This window comes from Lathyrus oleraceus, chromosome 5 (assembly GCF_024323335.1).
Source record: "Lathyrus oleraceus cultivar Zhongwan6 chromosome 5, CAAS_Psat_ZW6_1.0, whole genome shotgun sequence".
Lineage (NCBI taxonomy): Eukaryota > Viridiplantae > Streptophyta > Magnoliopsida > Fabales > Fabaceae > Lathyrus > Lathyrus oleraceus.
Genome location: NC_066583.1, coordinates 394,427,481 through 394,446,911, shown reverse-complemented (window position 1 = coordinate 394,446,911; position 19,431 = coordinate 394,427,481). Strand labels below are relative to the sequence as shown.

The 19,431-nt window shown below is 35.4% G+C and overlaps 1 protein-coding gene across 1 annotated transcript; it reads left to right on the top strand.

The window, feature by feature from the left end:
• Positions 1 to 1,449: 1,449 nt before the first annotated feature.
• LOC127080959 (uncharacterized) lies at positions 1,450 to 14,771 on the top strand. Its single transcript, XM_051021241.1, has 6 exons — positions 1,450 to 1,507; positions 8,777 to 9,465; positions 9,615 to 9,741; positions 9,843 to 10,121; positions 10,228 to 10,329; positions 14,265 to 14,771. Exons 2-6 carry the CDS (start codon positions 8,777 to 8,779, stop codon positions 14,769 to 14,771), a joined length of 1,704 nt encoding a protein of 567 aa, XP_050877198.1. The 5' UTR covers positions 1,450 to 1,507.
• Positions 14,772 to 19,431: the final 4,660 nt, after the last annotated feature.

The window sequence follows — 19,431 nt, the reverse complement described above, 5'->3', positions numbered from 1 at the left end:
AGTAATCGTACAATATAGAACTAAATTATTTTATCCTGAAGGAGGCGCGGTAGTTCGACTGTTTTGCATAATTTTGGGCAAATGTCTTAAAGAGAGCGACCTAATCTGCGATTCGACCTAGTAATTTCTTCTGTGGCTGATTTTCAAATCTGTGAAACAACAATTTTATGACGTTCCAAAAACTTCCATGGGTACAGAAGAAGTTATTGGTAATTATGTGGTCGTTGTATCTGATAAACCATTTAAGTTTGAGGGTTCTCGCTTCAAATGTTGGCAAGCTAAAATGAATTTTTTTTTAACCTTGTCATACCCTCAAATTTACCCTACCTCCACATCATCCTCTTGAACCATAATCCATGAGCATACATCTTATACATATTATCTCAAATGCATTTTTACTTAATGACTCTCAATAATCCACAAACCCAAGGCATGTGATTCATCTGTGAAGCCTCAAGATCCTCTAGCCATCACTACTAGAATAAGTCATTTTAGCCTCCTAGTTTAGAGTCGGCCACCGACACGGACACTATTAGTGTCGACTAATCCTACACTAACGGACTCTATCTAGGTACATCTTTTAAGACAAGTTATTTTTTTTATCAGTGTCGGCAAAACCGACACTACTTGTTATGTTACCTTTGAAGAATGTTTGATTAATTTATTTAGAGTCGGTGAGACCGACTCTATCTAGTAGCATTATTTTTTAATTAGTATTTATTTACTTAGAGTCCGCTGAGCCGACTCTATTCTTATAACATATACATTTTCCATTTATTTATCTATAATATATATATATATATATATATATATATATATATATATATATATATATATATATATATATATATATATATATATATATATATTTAAGGTTTAAGTATTTTATTTATTAATTAGAGTCCGCTTGGCGGACTCTATGGAATTTTCTACTTCGGACCAAAAATTGCGCGACAGCTTATTTCCCTCTTTCCTTTTCCCTCGTCATTTTTCACTCTCCCTCCATTTCATTTCACAAAACGAAAACCCTAATTCCATGCTAAATCGTGAATCCCTTTTTTCCCTATTTCGTGAACCGATTCGTGAATCCCTAATCCGTGAATCCATTGAAGAATCCCTAATTCAAAATCCCTCGTTAAAGGGTTTCTAAATCATCAAAGGTAATGCATATTCATCTCAAGTGATTTCCATGGAGTTTTGGTTTAATGAGTATGAGATAGTCATATGTTTTATTTTTCTGAATGTAGGTTTTCCAGAACTATCGGCTTTGTGGATGCTGGAATCAACTTTTCTTTGCAAGTTTAGTATTGTTTCCAAATATGTTTAAAGTCTCCTTTAAGTCTGAAACTACAAAAATCAAATTATTTGCTAATTGGTTTTCTGAATGTAGGTTTTCAAGAATGCTCATCTTACTTAGTGGAGGCAGTAAGCAGTCGTTGAATGCAAGTTAATTTGGAACCGAAGCACTATATCATCCGGGATTTTGCAAAGACAACTCTTTCTCAAGGTTAGTCATCCCTATGTTAATTTGGAACCAGACTGAACTGTTAGTGTTTGCAATAGTTAGTGTTTGCATCAGTTAGTATTTCTCAAGGTTGGGGTTATAATTTATTTTGAAGGAAATGTTTTTTCTGGACTCAAATTTATTAACTGTTTGCATCAGTAGTGAAAGCTGTGTTTGTGAAAGCTGTATAGTTTCTATGATACTCCTGTTATGAACATATGTGTGGTGTTAAATGTGATTTTGATTGCTCTGCTATATAGTTTCTACCTGTGTTTGTGAAAGCTGTATAGTTTCTACTTGTATCTTATAAGCATCACTTATTTTAAACTAAGTAAATTAAATCCAAGATTTTGAATATAAATAAATGGAAAATATAATTTATGTAATAACCAAAATACTTTTAAATGTTTAAAATTTGTTGCAACATACGCATTGTGTGATGAGTGTTAGGGATTCATGATCATGTAATCGTGGATGTAAACTATTTATTATACAATTATTTGGAATAAGTGAAGCTGTTGAGAATTATTTATGAATTGATTTTGTGGTTATGAGGAGGCTATGGAATTTCCTAAGTTCTGCTTAATTATTTCTTATGGGGTCAAACTAAAAGAGCTGAAAAAGTTTGTGCTGGTTTAGATTTGTTTTTGTGGAACCAAGGTTTCTGGTATGTTGATGATATTGATGCATGTTTTCATCCTTCCTCTTATCTTGAATGTCCTTCATGTGGTTCTCTTGATGATGTTGCCTCCGAGTAATTTCCAGTTGTTGCATTGTGTATTAATGATGCGGCTGCTTGAGTGCTTTATAGATGAACTCATATCTGTAGTTTAGTTTCCCTTTTGTTGCTTGATGTATGTCCTCTAATGCTCTAGATTGTCCTGTTCTTGATGAGATATTTGCTGTTGAGCCTTCCTTGCTTCAGGCTGAAGGTGATGTTTTCATTGTGCCACCTGATTTGGCTGTTGTGCTTCTTGAATTATCTGCTGTGCCTGCATTCCATAACTGATTTCTGATGTGAGTTGCAGTGCCAGTATCAACCATTTGTAACAATCTGTGTGTCTGCTATATATTTGTGACCTGATTATTAGTGCTTGTTTTCTAACTGTTGTTGATGTGTCTTAGTTAGTGCTTTGCTTGCTTCTAGTGACTGCAATTGAGAAGTGTTCCTTTGTTCTGTCTTGTGTTGTTGTCCTGTTGTGCTAGCAGTTCATCCATATTTTTGAAATCAATATGTTTCTCGATTCCCCGAGTTAGCTTCACGTGTTTCTGATTTCTCCATTCCTACTGTCTTGTTTGTCTTGTGCTTCCTTGTGTTTTAATGGATGATTGGATGTTAAATTTCCATTTTCCTTGCAAATAAGATATTTTGTTATACCCTGCTTGTGAAGCATAGTGAAATGGATAATTGGATGTTACTTTTAGAATTATAATCAATCCTTCACCATTCAAATTTAACTTTTAGAAGTGCCAATTTATTTCAAATCATATCATTGTATAGTGTGATAAACCTCTTTCAAGGTGTTTTCATAAGGCTTGACATGCTTCTACGAGAGAACACTCTTTATTTATGAAAGAGTTCCAAATCCACACATACTTTACCATCATAATTTGATTTCAATCACTTTGGTTGAATGTTATTTGAACTATATTGTGCAATATAGTTTAATTCTTTATAGGTCCTCTTAAGGTCTCATATTCAAATTCCAATAGATATTAGTAATTTTCTCAGAATAAGTGTTGGATCTTTTATCTTTGGAATAACATTGTAAATAATCATAATCTATTTTGTTTCTTCTTTTTGCACTGTACGGCTCTGTTTGCGTAGACGGTTTGGTTATAGTTACCGTTAGTTTTTGTCGGCACCGTTAACTCTAATTGTTATAAGAGAATTGTTTGATTGTGGTTACCACTTGTTTAAACTCATAGTTCGAGCTAAGTGTATGATTTACAAATTTTTGAACTTTATTTTGATTTCGAACACGCATTGGCTATGTTGTGTTTTTCTCTTTTCGGTTTCCCTTGGATTGCGAATTGGTTATGTTGTAAATGAAATTCTAGCATCGGGATATAACCTTTCACCTTTGTGGCATTTGATTCGCATAGATTTTGTTTATATTTCGAATTAAGTTCTATTCTGTTGTTGTGATTGTCCCAGTGTTGTGTTTTTTTTCTGGTTTCGAGGCGGTTGCTTTGTGTATCGGCTACCTTATGCGTTTTGGTTGCGTATGTTTGTAGGTAGAAGTTTTGTTTTGGTTTGTATGTTGATTTGTGTTGGCATGGTAATAATTTGGTACTACTGTACATGACAGTCTATATAGTGACTACATACTGCAAGTTGTTAGTTATTTCCATTAACATGTAGTTTTGGTTCGGTTTACATTAAAAAATAAACTAAGAATTAAGGCTTACATTGTTTTAGTTAGATTTCAGGAAGTGAGTACAATAGCTTATTGGATTTGTTAAAATATACAGCAGTTTAATAGATTTATAAATCTGTGCAGCAATTTTGTTTACGGTCTGAAATAATAATGTACAATAGTATTAAAATTTGGTATGTTCGTCATGTTTAATTTTTGAACCACTGAAAATAAAATAAAAATCCCTTGGAATACATGTATTCTATTCTCTCCTAATACCCATTAGGAAGTTATCTGATTTTCTCCTAATACCCATTAGGAACTTATCAGCCATTCATTTTTGTCTAATATATGTTTTAATTTTCAGTGGTTGACGAGTTAATTGTTTGCCTTATAGAAAATGGATCGTACTTGGATGTACGATAGAGTATATTCCAATAGACACGGATTGAAAGAAGAGTATGTTCGCGGGGTTAAAGACTTCGTAAAGAGGGCTTTGAAACAACCTATTTGTAAATCTGAGGGAGGGATAAGGTGTCCGTGTATAAATTGCAAGTGTCTCAAGATAAGAACACCAACTAATGTTAGACTTCACTTGTATCGAGATGGATTTCAACCAGACTATTGGATTTGGACTCAACATGGAGAAGTAGAGCTCAATGTTAATACAAGGAATGATTCAAATAGTAGTGAGCATGTGCATCATGATGACCAAATTGAGGCAATGAATCAGATGGTGTATGATGCTTTTAGGCCTTATGGAGTATTCTCTCACGTGAATGATAACATAGAAGTTGAGGAATATACGGAGGATGAGTTTCCCAACGAAGATGCCAAATGATTTTATGACAAGTTGATATCTTTCAACAAGCCCATTTATGAGGGAGCTACCCAATCAATATTATCAATATCTACTCAACTTCTTGAAATTAGGTCTAATTGGCATGTACCACAAAAAGGTTTAGATTTTGTTGCACAAATGCTTAAAAGTGTATGTCCAGTTCAAAAATGCTTGCCCGAGAACTATTACCAAGCAACACAGTTGGTATCTAAGTTAGGGCTAAAGGTTGAGAAGATTGATTGTTGTAAGAATGGTTGTATGTTATATTACAAGGATGATAGCAATCTATCAGAGTGCAAATTTTGTAATGCTCCTAGGTTCATTCCTCGCAAGACTGGCATGGGAAAGTACAAAGATATCCCAGTGAAGAGAATGTTCTACTTCCCAATCATTCCCAGATTACAAAGATTGTATGCATCAACTGAGTCGGCAAGTGAAATGAGATGGCATCACATGAACAAAAATAGTTCCAACATCCTTCGCCACCCGTCAGATGGAAAAGCATGGAAACATTTTGATAGTGTATATCCTGACTTTTCTAGGGAACCCAGAAATGTAAGGTTGGGTCTGTGTTCAGATGGTTTTACTCCTTACATTCAAGCGTCTGCTTCTCCATACTCATGTTGGCAAATAATAGTTACTCCGTATAATCTCCCCTCTGAAATGTGCATGACCAAACCATACTTGTTTTTGGCATGCCTCATACCCGGACCTAAAAACCCTAAATTAAAGATAGATGTCTACTTGCAACCATTGATTGATGATCTACATCGATTGTGGTCCAATGGAATATTGACCTATGATATATCTACAAAACAAAACTTCATCATGAAAGCCTGCTTGATGTGGACAATTAATGATTTTCCAGCCTATGGTATGTTATCTGGATGGGGAACACAAGGTAAATTGGCATGCCCTCATTGTATGGAACACACTGATGCTTTCACCTTGAAAAGTGGCCATAAGAATTCCTGGTTTGACTGTCATCGTCGTTTCTTGCCATCTAATCACTCCTTCAGAAGGAGTAAAAGAAGTTTCCTAAAAAATAGGGTTGTGACCAATGAGCCACCTCTCATTTCCACAGGGAAAGATATATGGGCGGTAATAAGTAATTTTCCAAAAGTTACTGAAATTGGATGGGAGGCGAAATGGAAAGAATTCGAAGGGTATGGAGTGGATCACAATTGGAAAAAGCGAAGTATTTTTTGGGATCTCCCATATTGGAAGGATAACTTGTTAAGGCATAACCTCGATGTGATGCACATAGAAAAAAACGTCTTCGATAATATATTTAATACTGTCATGAATGTTAAGGATAAAACAAAGGATAATGAAAAGGCAAGAGAAGACTTGGCTAAATTATGCTTTCGCGGGGACTTGGAGCTCCAACCCTTAGAAAACGGAAAGAATGGTAAACCAAAGGCTAGTTACACTCTAACCAAATCTGAAGCCAAGTTGGTTTGTAAATGGCTTAAGGAATTGAGAATGCCAGATGGCTATGCTTCAAACCTCAGTAGGTGTGCCAATGTAGAAAAGGGTACGGTGCATGGGATGAAGAGCCATGATTGTCATGTTTTCATGGAATGTTTACTCCCAATTGCATTCCATTCATTGCCAGATTTGGTTTGGAAACCATTAACTGAGCTAAGTCGATTCTTTAAAGATCTTTGTTGCAATACATTGAGGATGGACGACTTAATTAAGTTGGATGAGAATATTCCAATTATCATATGCAAGTTGGAAAGGATTTTTCCACCAGGTTTCTTTGACTCAATGGAGCATCTTCCAATCCATCTTGCCAAAGAAGCAATTCTAGGTGGTCCAGTACAGTACCGATGGATGTATCCATTCGAAAGGTAATTGTTGTGGTTGATTTTATTAAGTTATTGCATGTTTATCATAAATTAATAAACGTGGAATGATTGAATGTGCAGATTTATGGGAGTCTCAAAGAGGGCAGTGACAAATAAGGCTAGAGTTGAAGGTTCCATATGCAGTGATTATATACATCGCGAGACAAATTACTTTTGCTCTCATTATTTCAACTCTTTCCGTTTGTTGCCAACCATAAATCTTAGTAACAAACCTCATTTAGACAATGATGACATTCTACCTACAATGTCCATTCTACAAAGTAGCGGTCGACCAAGTGGGAAGTCACGAAAATATTTTCTATCTGATAAGGAATGGAAGTCTTCACATGTGCATGTCTTGATAAATTGTGATGAGGTTAAACCATATCTTGAGTAAGTGTGCATCATAATATATTCAATCAAATTATTGATGCATATCATAATAGATATTTACTTATGAATCGTGTGATTTATTTCAGCATATTCTTAGAGAACCACTCTCTAGATATAGAAGATTCATCTGGGCGCATACATATAGAGTTTCCCATATGGCTGAAGAAATATGTAAATGAGGAGACAAATGGAGTTACTAACCAAGATATAATTGCCTTGTCTCGCAGTCCTGCATCAATGGCCATATCATGGAACATGTATTTTATCAATGGGTACAAGTTTCATACTGAAGAATGGAGCAAAGGTAGAAAAACTAGCAATTGTGGTGTGCACGTGAAAGGTCTTGCAGAAGGAGGAAATACTGATTTTTATGGAATAATCAAACATATCTTTGAGCTAGATTACTTTGGTCTGAAGCATAAGATTCCAGTTTTTTATTGTGAATGGTTTGATCCAACAAGGAATACGGGCACAAAGGTTCACCCACAATATAAAACTGTTGATATTAAGATGGATAAACGTTATCGTCCTTATGATCCTTTCATCCTTGCGCAAAATGCAAGACAAGTGTATTATGTCCCATATCCAGAAATGTGTAGAGATATGCGTGGATGGTGTGCGGCAATCACCACAAAACCAAGGGGTCGCGTAGAGATTGACAACATAGAGGATGAAGTACCTTATCAATCTGATGGGATGTTACCAGCGCTATCCAATGTAGAAATTGAAGCAATATCTTGTTTGCGTGACATGTCACAATTAGATGTGTTTGAAGAGATTTTTGATTGCTCTACTAGTGAAGCAGATAGAGGGCATTGATGAAGATAAGCGTGATGTGACGTGAATGAGGGTTCAAATAGAAACAAAAGGGTGAAGCAGAACTAAATTTTCTTTTCTTTCTAGTTTCTCTTTCTAGTTTCTCAGCTAGAATCAATTCTGGACAAGTTATGTAAGATAAATTAAGTCGTTGTGCATTTATCTTTTCCCTGTAGAGAACTTTTTCTTTGTTTACCCCTCCTTTGTTAGCAGCATTCCTTTGTATTTGAAATGGCTCCATTTCTAATATCCAATAATTTGGCTATGTAGTGAATCACTATAGTTCTTCCCTGTGCTATCATGCAGTATAATACTTTCTAAAGGTCAAATACAGTTTTCTACACCTTGCAATATCATTTTACATGTTTTTGCATTAGATCGTTGCATGCTTTATCATGAAGTTGTTGTTAATCTTTTAGTTATTATTACTTTAGGACCACAATAGAGTATGCATATCTTTCTCTTAACTTTTTTTATTGATTGATTAATATGAGTCCTGTTTTTATAAAGTTTGGAGATGTATGAGAATATCGTACAACAACAATGAATGTTTTGTTTTCTAGTAGAACTAGAATTCACTTTATATGTTTTATGAAATTTTTTTATTTAGCAAGCAGCCGCCTCCCTTTATCTGTCTTCTGGCATATAATAAAAAATCCACATCTTCTCTGTTGAAACTAGGGGGCATTTTGGATTCTCCATTAAGAATCCGTACTGTAAATTGCTCAAATTGTTTCCTGTAGAGCAGTGTTGTGTTATCAAATATCCGTAACTGCGGCGCTATGGTAGGTATACGTGGCAGTTTTCGGACTCGCCACAGTATGAAGAGGTTTTTGCTGTTGTTGATGTTTGGAGGGGTTTTTGCGTGTTATGATAATGTTTGGCAACTGCATTTGAATTATCAGAAACAACATTGTTTCTTTTCTTTTACTTTTAATTTTATCAGAAACTGCATTTGATAATGTTAAGAGTGTGAGACTGACTAATCCTTTTATTTTTATGACAACAGATGACTAAAAGAGGTGGAAAAGCTAAGGTATTAGCACCAGGAAAACTTCAAGAAGAACGAAATCGCATAATTAACAAGAAGCATATCGTTAGGAAACCTGCTCAAACAACATTGTCTATGCAGGATGCATCATCGGCACCAACACCAGCTCAGGCAGCACCGTCCGTGCAGGTTGCATCGTCGATGCCGACATCAGCTTCGAAAAAATCATCTGTGCAGGCTGCATCGTCGATGCCAACACCAGCTCAGGAAGCATCGTCCGTGCAGGTTGCATCATCAATGCCAACATCAGCTTCTAAAAAATCGTGTGTGCAGGCTGCATCGTTGATGCCAACACCAGCTCAGGCAGCATCGTCCGTGCAGGCTGCATCGTCGATGCCAACACCAGCTCAGGCAGCATCGTCTGTGCAGGCTGCATCGTCGATGCCAACACCAGCTCCAACTGTAGTACCTGTTCATGCCACTACCTCTGAGAAATTCAGTTTTATGCCTACTCCAACTTTAAGCCATCAAACAATGGTTGGCCCTCAAAGTATAAACCTTCAAACAATGGCTAGCCCTTCAAATTTGGCAGAGGAGGAAGATGTGGATGCTGATGAGGATGAGGCGGTGGGTCAAGAAACTATTACCCCTCTTGTGCCAACAATAGATGAGAATGGGAAAGTTATTATAAAACCATCTGGTACTGGGTAAGTCATATATATTCTCATAATTTAATAATTTAGTAGTTTTATTATTGTATTTTGTCTAAAATATATATAACCTGTTAAGAAAGTTGAGAATATTACTATCCATATGATTCTTAATAATTTAGTAGTTTTATTATTGTATTTTGTAGGCTAGTTCCTGCCAAAGAAGTTGCTGGTGCCATTAATTATGCGATACGCAAACAATTTTATAAACCTATACATCATTGGTCTGCACTCGATCCTGATACGAAAGCTGATTGGTTTAAGTTGTTTGGAGTAAGTATTTATTGACTTTTGTCACTTAAGTTGATCAAATTATATTAAAAAAGTAACTAATTGGTTATTAATATTAATTATGTGATTTTAATTATTTTTAGGAGAAGGTTTCGTGGGATCCTTTCGATCATGCATTTGTCTATAGCGCATTTGAAAAAAAAGGAAGAAAACGATTAAACGACATGTTGGGGAAGGCGAGGAGAAAAGGGACTCGACCTTCATGGATTGGTGATGATGCTTGGGTTGAACTTCAAACTTATTGGAAAAAGACCGAGTTTTTGGCTGTGTCTTCTCAAAACAAGACCAATCGAGCTTCCGCAAGAGGCGGAGCAGTCCACACCACAGGCCGTAAGGCTCATATTGATGTTGCACTTCAACTTGTAAGTAATAAAATCCTAACAAATTATTATTATTATGAAGATTCTTTATATCTTGACAGATTTACTCGTATTCTGTATTGATTATTGGATTATTTGATTTTTGTAGTCACGTGAACTTCAAAGGGATCTGCGTCCCGATGAGTTATTTTTAAAAACACACAAGAGGAAAAATGGTGAATGGGTTGACAGTCATGCTGCATCTACTTATGTAAGTTCTCGTAAATTTTACTGCATCAATATTTGCATCCATGCTTTCAGAAGCAGACTTATTCAAATTAAACTCTCCAAAAAGGATCTAGTTATCCATTTTTATAGTCTAATGTAAGTTAGATATAATAGCACAAGTCCTATGTTTAACTATCAGTTTGAAATTCCTGCAATCAGTTTGCTGTGCTGTTTGATATTTGTTTGAAATTCCTGCATCAATATTTGCTGTGCTGTTTGATATCAGTTTGAAATTCCTGCAATCAGTTTGAAATTCCTGCTATCAGTTTGAAATTCCAACTTCCTGCTATCAGTTTGAAAATGAAATCCGATTGAGGTTTCAAGTGAGTAGCAATGTTGGGTCCAATTGGGTGGGATCACGGTTCACAATACCTGCAGGTTGGAAGGCAGGTGCTACTTATTCCACCAAGATTTAGCCTTATTAACTATTATTACAGAAAAACAGTTTAAAGTCCCATAAACTGTTTGTTGTTGCTGCTTTTCAAAATAGGAACTAAAATTATGGATTTGTGTAACTTGACTCCATCTCATACTAAATAATATTGGAGTATCAATCAATAAAATCAATTCTAGTACATTACTACTTTATAACTTGACTACATGTCTTTATATTATTTTTTATATGGATAGATATATATTAACTAATGTATATAATTACTGTACTTTTATGATAAAGTGAGCCTGTACTTTTATAATTACTGTATATATTAACTAATGCATTGTCACTTTATATGGATAGATATATATTAACTAATGTTTAAGATTATCTAACGACACTTTCCATTCTTCAATTGGTTTATTTTGTAAGGAACATCCCACGTCTTTAATCAATTTAGGCACACCTTCACATTCAAAAGCAACTTCACGTGCAACATTCAGTAACTCGAATGAGTATGAACACTAGTGATGTGTATCTTTGTTTGCTATAGTGACAATTTAGGCAAAATAATTATCAGTCCCATTAGATTTCTGAGCACAACGTGGATGTGTCGATTGCTATAGTGACAATGCATGAGACAGCGCACAAATACTATTATTATTATTGATTCTTTTCTTAGATAGATATGGGACTTTAAACTTGCTGTGTTATCTTGAGTTTCATTGGCATAGCCATTTGGCAGATATGGGACTTTTCTTAGATAGATATGGGGCATAACCATTTTGAGTTTCATTGGCATAGCTGTATAAGAATGATACAATTGCTTGTGTTATCTTGCTGTTAAATATTCCTTACTTTTTCAACCTACTGACAGTGACGTGCTAACAACTCAACATTACTCACTAATCTGACTCCTAACACTAACAGAAATCAAACATTCAATTAACCATGCTAACCACTAATTCGAACTATTTTTTTTACTTGCAGTCCAATTAAGGTTGGTATATAATTCTAATAGAGTTTCAAAACTGCTAACTCTATCCATGTAAACTAACTCTAACTTTTGTGATAATTTGTTCTATTAATCAACAAGGAGCATAGCATAGCAACTTCAGAGTCAACAAAAAACCATTCACCTGTAAAACTGTGTAATCATCCAATAAGCATTAATTCAATTGCATTGACATAATCATTTTCTTTACTGATTTCTAACAGTTAACATTTTCCTAACGACTTAACCTACGAACATTAACATTTTTTTCCTAACTGTAATTGCAAAACTAATTGTAAATCACACTAACAATTTTCTAACTTTTTTTTAATTACAAACTCAAGCCAACTGATTTGTTCATTTTAAAGCTGACACCAAGTATTTCACTAACAGACCTTACTAATAGAATTTAGCATCTTTCTAGTAGAGCTAACCCTAACATAACTAACTATTACTAACTATGTAACTCAAACAAACTTAGCATTATAAATAGTTAACTGATTCAACCTTTTAACAACATTTAACAAATTCTAACAATTCTTAACAGAGCACTAACTTCTAACCAACATATCATCTCTAAATTCTTAACAGAGCACTAACTTAGCATTATAATGTTGTGTTATGCAGAATGTAACACCCCAATAAAAATAAGATAATTATTTGATTTAAATTAATATTATATTTATTAATTTAATTAAATAATTGGAATTATTGGATTATTATTATTATTATTTTGGAATAATAATTATTGGAAAATATATAAGTGTGAAATAAGGAAAAAAGAATCCCATTTGGTAAACAGAGTTTTCACGTGAAAACAGAGAAGCGGCTGAAAAGAGGAAAAGGGCAAAGAGGAAGAGCAAGGGCAAAGGTTGGAGAAGAGAAAGCTTGAAGCTCAAAGATTTGCCGGATTAATCAGGTAAGGGGGGTTTATCGTCGTTTAATGGGTATTATGGGTTAGCATGTAATGGGTAGTGATAAACCGTTGAATTGACCCTAATTGGGATTTGGAATGCTGAGAAATTGTGATGAATAAGTTGTGTGAAAACTGTAATTGAATCGATAATGATGTGTGTCGTAAATTGCTGGACGTGTAGCTTTTTACGGAATTGGAATCGGAGGTCCGGAAGTCCTCCAACGGCGGAAAATGCGGAGAATTCTGCATTCTGCTTTGTGTTAGCGCAGGAACAGCTTTCTGTCTTGCGTTAACCGGTTAACCCAGGGTGTTAACCGGTTAACACTGTTATAAATTGTGAAAAACTGTTGTTTTGTCTGCGTTAACCGGTTAACCCAGGGCGTTAACCGGTTAACACTGTTGCGTTTTGCCAGAAAGTGTGTTCTGTGTTGCGTTAACCGGTTAACCCAGGGCGTTAACCGGTTAACACTGTCAAAAAGAGGAAAAATGGATATTTTAAATGTTATGTGTATATGTGATGGGTGGCCTATATCGGTGTGTGATATAGTAGGGATTATTCCCGCTGTTTTGAGCAGTATAGGTATTAGTAGAGTGTGCTAATACTGTGATTAATTATTTGACACGATATGATGTTTTGATGAATGTGTTGATGATGTATGATGGTATGCATAATGCTATGAGTGTATATATTATGCGTGTGTTTGTGAATGGACTATTTTATGGCTTAGAGTGCGAGCATATGTCCATTGTGGATTATTGTTGATGATGTTGAATGCTAGGTGATTTGGCATAGCATAATGTGGCCTTTATGGTGGTAGCTAATTCCCATGGTGAGGAATTAGTGATGTTAGTCATTTTGGACTGTTGTTGATATTTGCATGCTAGGTGATTAGCGTGCATAGCATGGCCCTTGGGGTGGTAGCTAATTCCCATGGTGAGGAATTAGTGATGTGAGTCACTAGGTCTCAAATGAGTGGGACTAGTGAGCTTGGTAGCCGTACCTGGATTTGGTCGGTGAAGTTGAACTATATGTTCACGAATAGTCGGTACCGCATGCATGGAGTCTCATTGCATAATGTATGTATGGCGTATAATATGGATGGATGTATTCCAATATTATACGTGTGTTTGTGTTGGCATTGAGTATGAGTATGAATTGTGTTGGTATTGAGTATGATATTTGAGTTGATGTGCCGTTACTGAATGTGTGATGTGATTAGGGTGATTAATGTGTTAAATTACTTAACATGACATGATATTTTATAATGGTTGTTATATCGATTGAGGAACTCACCCTTACAACTATTTTTCAGGTAACGAGTTGTGATTGAGTAGAAGCTAGTGCTTGGAGTCTAGTGTAGTTCCTTAGTGGGTCATGCTCTGATAGATGTAACATCGGGACGGGATGTTTTAACTTGTTGAATAATTTAACATGTAATGTGTTACATGTTTTGCATGATTGATTTGATTTCTATCCGCTGCGTATTGTGCAAATACTTTATGTTTTGAATTAATTAAAAGAGCATGACAGTTATTATGGTGAATGGTGTGAAATGATTGTGTGACACCCTTAATTGCATAATTACTCTGATTGATATATTGCTATTTAATTAAATATTTGGGGTATTTTAGAAGGGTGTTACACAGAAGACTTTTAAAGAGAAGTTTGATGCAGAACTTCAGCCAACTGAAGAAGGGAATGGAGAGGTTGTTCAAGTGTTAGATGGAGAGCGTGTAAATCAGCTATGGACAGAGGCTGCTGGGGGCCGTAACCGTGGTCGGGTTTATGGCGCTGCAGATTTAGCTATTAATCTAAAACGTGGATCAAAAAGTTTTACCCAACAATCTCAAACTCCTCAACACTCTATGTTTGGGATGTCATTAGAAGCTGAAAGAGCAGCTAGAATTAGAGCTGAACAAATTGCCGAGGCTGCAACGACCCAATTACAAGAGGCTAACGAAGCAATGCGAGCTGCTACCGAGGCTGCAAAAGCTGCTACCGAGACTGCACAAAGGATGGAGAGGGAGATGAATGCTTGGAAGGAATTTATGATGAAGAAATTTGACACTTCAACTTTTGTATCACATTCTCATCATTATGATGACGATTTGGATGATCAATCATTAGATGAAGATTGATCTTGTACTTTTAGTAGAACGAATTAATCTCGGATGTGATTACTTTTTGTGTATGTTTTTTGAAAGTTAATGTGGGTAGAACTTTTGTAGTTTCTTTCACGAATGTTTAAAATTGTTTCCAAATGTATTACCATAAATATGATATTGTTCGGTTGATGGAGTGGATTGAAAAAATTTGTTCGAGTGAGGTTGTCATGTTGCAACCCGACTATAAACATCTTTATTGTCCTTTTTTGTTGACTTTAGAGTCGGTCTATGCAAGGCTAAATATTATTATAGACTTTTCTATGTTGACTTTAGAGTCGGTGCTACGGACGCTATCTGTTTTTTCTTGAGTTTTATAAATTGACCTCAATGCCAGTCGATCGATGCATAAAAAAAGTTGACTTTTTTTGTTTACTTTAGAGTCGGACAGGCCAACGCTAAACATAATATTGACTTTTCATGGTTTTGAAACAATATAGCGTCGGTCCCATTAGTGTCCGCGTTAGCCTCCGTTTCACCGAGGCTACGTAGCCTCGGTGTATCTTTAGCCGACGTTACACAGTAGCTTCGCAACTTTTATTCAAGGCCCGACACCGACGCTAAACCGACGCTAACCACATATTAGTGTCTGTTTTTTCACCTTTAGCGTCTGAAAGTGGCCGACGCTAATAACTGTTTTTCTAGTAGTGCATGGTGAGGTGTGCCCAAGCCACCTTAACCCTAATCTCTATCCTCAAGAGTCCAACAAATCTTGGGGGATCATTCAAGATATGTCACTCACTCTCCAAAACCCTAATTGGATTGTGAGTCCCCATTGAAGACACATCAAGATTCATCTGGTCACCCAAGTACCCTAACCCTAACTCTTGACCCTCTTTGGCTTGTATAAGTCATGGTTCACTTTGAATCTTGACCATGTCACTAAGCACCCCTAAAATCCAAATTTTGTTCATGCAACAAAACTTTGAAACATCTCAATATATCCCTTGCATCACCAAACCCTAATTTGTCTGACCATGGTTCTTGATGAAACTTGTGATTCAATAAACCCTAATTTGGGCATCCTTTGATCATTGGCTTTGTTTCATTTGATCACCCTATAATACCACCATTCATTCAACATCAACTTAATTCATTTTCAACCATAATTAACCATTCAAAGATCCATTCAATTCATGTTACAAGTACTTGGTTTGGTCATGAACTTTGGACATTCAATGCCTTGACTTTGCCCATGAACTTGACCTAAAATCATCCCACAAAGTTCTAAGCCTCATTTAACATCATGATATGATCATATGAGCTTTAAACATCCACCATTGTGCCTTTAAAATCAATAAATCACAAAGTCACAGTTTTAGGTCATGTTGGTTGGTCACATTTAGGCAAGAATGACCTATGATTTGATCCAAAGTCCATAACTTTTTAATCTTGCAAGATTTTCAAGATATTCTTTGAGTCAAATTTCCTAATTAAGTTTATCTTCAACTTTGTTTCAAGGTCCAAGACCCAATTCATTGAGCAAGGACCTCAATTTTTGCAACCAAATAATGAGTTCGGAAGTAGATTACGCAAGGGGAAGATATTAGTACCCCTCACGTCCATGGTACTCCATGGGACCCATTTAAGTTGTATGCGTGTGTGGGTGTTTATCTATAAAAATTACTTTATTATTATGAAAGTGAAAGAATGAGATTGTGGTTTTTTATTATTATGCTCGTCAAGGATTTGGGTCCTTGTGCCTACGTATCATTTATCAGGTGATGAAGAATCAGAGCTTCGTAGTTCATAGTAGAAAATGTTTGTGTGTTGGTTGATTTTATCTTTAAAAAGCGTTTTTAGAGTGATGCCCTAAGGCGCAAAAATGAGGTTTGATGAGTTGATTTCGATTTTATGGTTAATGAAAAGATTGTTTGTGATTAGATTGCGCTAAAGACTATGGGCAAAGGAGAATGTTTCAGACAAACAAGTCAAGCGTCTTGTGTCCAAAATAATCAGAGTAAGGGTAGGAGAGATACATCCTTACTCATTCCCCACCACTTAAGGCTCATGGCGCACAATACTAATCATATTTTGGATTTTTGGATTTTTATTAAGGAAATGTCACTTGACATTAGATCAAGGGTTTATTTCTTTTGATTTTGAAATGGTGACGTACATGAATATTTACAGAGTAACCAATGCGAGAAATAAAAGGGTCTCATTGTAAGGTAGCCCAAGAGAAAGCCTTATGTGTGCAAAAGTGACCTATTCCATGACGCCATTCTTACAATATAAGATTGCAAGTTACAGATGAAAATCCAAGTTAGGGCAAAGTGTCAAGAGATGGGGCAATGTCCACATGCCATGGCCCTAATGAAATCCTCTAAGTTCAACAGTTCGTCACAGATGAATGCATCTTTTTTGTCTTTTAACTTTATCATGCTTTTGTTGTTTTGATTGTGATGACAATAATTAAAATTACAATGATAAATATATATATATATATATATATATATATATATATATATATATATATATATATATATATATATATATATATATATATATATAATGATGATGAAATCTTGAAAGTAAATTACAATGCATTAAAGTTGACAAGGAAATAAACCACAAGATGATGGATTGAATCAATAGTTAATGGTTAGTAAAGAAAATATGCAAGGTACTGCCTAGGGATTATCTATCCACAAGTCAAAGGACTCAAAATATGGCGCATCAAGGGATAAATCATCATTGATGCAAAGTATTGAAGATGATCCATGATCATCTAACAATAAATTTGAATCAAAGAAAGTTATACAACCCTGAGTCCATATATCAATAATTTGACAAATGGAATATTATATCACACGAATAATTACAAGTTAAATGATTAATTAATGTACAAGTTAAGCATTCAAACACCAGTGTCAAGATTAGTGGTCAATGGATACCACATAGTCAAATAGAATCAACAAATAAGGATCATAGAAGTGAGGTCTCATATATGCATCAAATGGTTTAAACATGGTTAAATAGGGGAAACCTATCAATACCCCAAAGTTTCATGAATGATCCATTGATCATTCATTGACATGTTTAAAAGATTGAAGATTTTATCAACCCTAAAAAATCCATTACCATGATCAATAAATTTGTCATCAGCCACCATCAAAACAAGGGTATAAATATCCAAATAATAGTGATAAAATATAAAATAAATAATGTACAAAGTATATGGATGGAAAATATTCTAATTATATTTATAAACATGTGAGATTAAAAAGAAATAAGTGATAAAATAAATGAAATAAAAATGGGAAGAAAATAAGTGAAAATGAAGAAATAAGAAATAGAAAGGAAAAGAATGAAGAATAAAACCAAAACGGGGCGTTGGGGGTTGAACCCCTGACCTTGGGGTCATAGGTCAACCCCCACTTCCTCTGGGCCAAGCTCCCTTGGGTGTCAAATAACACGCTTCATAAAAAAAATCTCAAACTATAAATAAGTTGCGCGCAAAGCCCAGCCAATGGATCTAGTGACTTAAAGAAAGTAAAACAAATGAAAGGTCATGATTAAGAGGTCCACCAAACACGCTTCGACCAGGGGGAACAGACACACACACACTCAGGCCAAGTCACACGCAACAACCAATCAGAACAGAACAACATAATTTTTTTGAATTTGAACATTGAAATAACGAGTCAGAGTCGTCTACAACTCTAATTTTTAAGGGGAATCAACCATGGATTCCCCTCAACCAAAGATCATTGTTTCCTTCCCCATACTCATGAGCAATTGATTGGTTCTGAGTCTGGAGTATTTCTCAAGAACTCAAACGAATGGTCAACCCTAAATCAAAAATTAAATGATGGATACTGAGTAATCGAAGCTCAAACCATGGGGCTTAGCATCAGTAAATGAAATGGAGTGGAATGGTAACTTGTTTGAAGTAAAATTGAGGTGTTAACTACCTGGTCGGAATCGGTTTCAATTAAAGGTTTTGATGAGTATGAGCAGCTCATATGAGATGGTTTCAGACGGTTCTAAGGTTTCAAATAGCTTTAGGGATATTAGGTGAAGGTGTTTGGATGTTTAAGTGGTGTTGGTATTACTTGGGAGTTCAAATTCGATACTCTGTTTTTGGAGAGAAAATAGTGAGTTTGCAACAGCGTTTCAGTGGCTTTTAAACTTTGAAAATGAATGGAACATGATCCCTTATTTATAGGGAAGGTGATGGAGTATATCTTTTCATGAAATTTTAGAATTAATTCCAAATTTTTCTAAGTTTATGCAGTCATTGCTAAAAGGTGAAAAGTTGAAGTTGACTCAAGAACAGGTCAACATGACAGAAAAAGAGGAGATGGTCGAACCGCTGGAAGTGCCACTTAAGATGAAGGATCCAGGGATTTTCAACATCAGTTGCACCATTTTTGGGTTGAAAATCACATGTGCTTTATGTGACTTAGGTTCGAGCATCAATGTCATGTCGTTAAGCAAATTTAAGGAATTGAAGATTGGAGAGATCATATTGAGAAACATGACATTCACTTTAGTCAATTCATCTATGACGCGTTTGCTCGATATTGTACAAGATGTGCTAATTCATGTTGATGGTTTGACCTTCCCTGCAGACTTTATGGTGATCGACATGAAAAATTATTCATAAGGATCAGTGATTCTTGGAAGCCCA

Excerpts from the sequence above, each read along its gene's own strand:
- LOC127080959 (XM_051021241.1), top strand. The coding sequence starts at position 8,777 with ATGACTAAAAGAGGTGGAAAAGCTAAGGTATTAGCACCAGGAAAACTT. Across the intron at positions 10,122-10,227 it reads TTGATGTTGCACTTCAACTT|TCACGTGAACTTCAAAGGGA; the intron begins GTAAGTAATAAA and ends TGATTTTTGTAG. Across the intron at positions 10,330-14,264 it reads GTCATGCTGCATCTACTTAT|AAGGGTGTTACACAGAAGAC; the intron begins GTAAGTTCTCGT and ends GGGGTATTTTAG.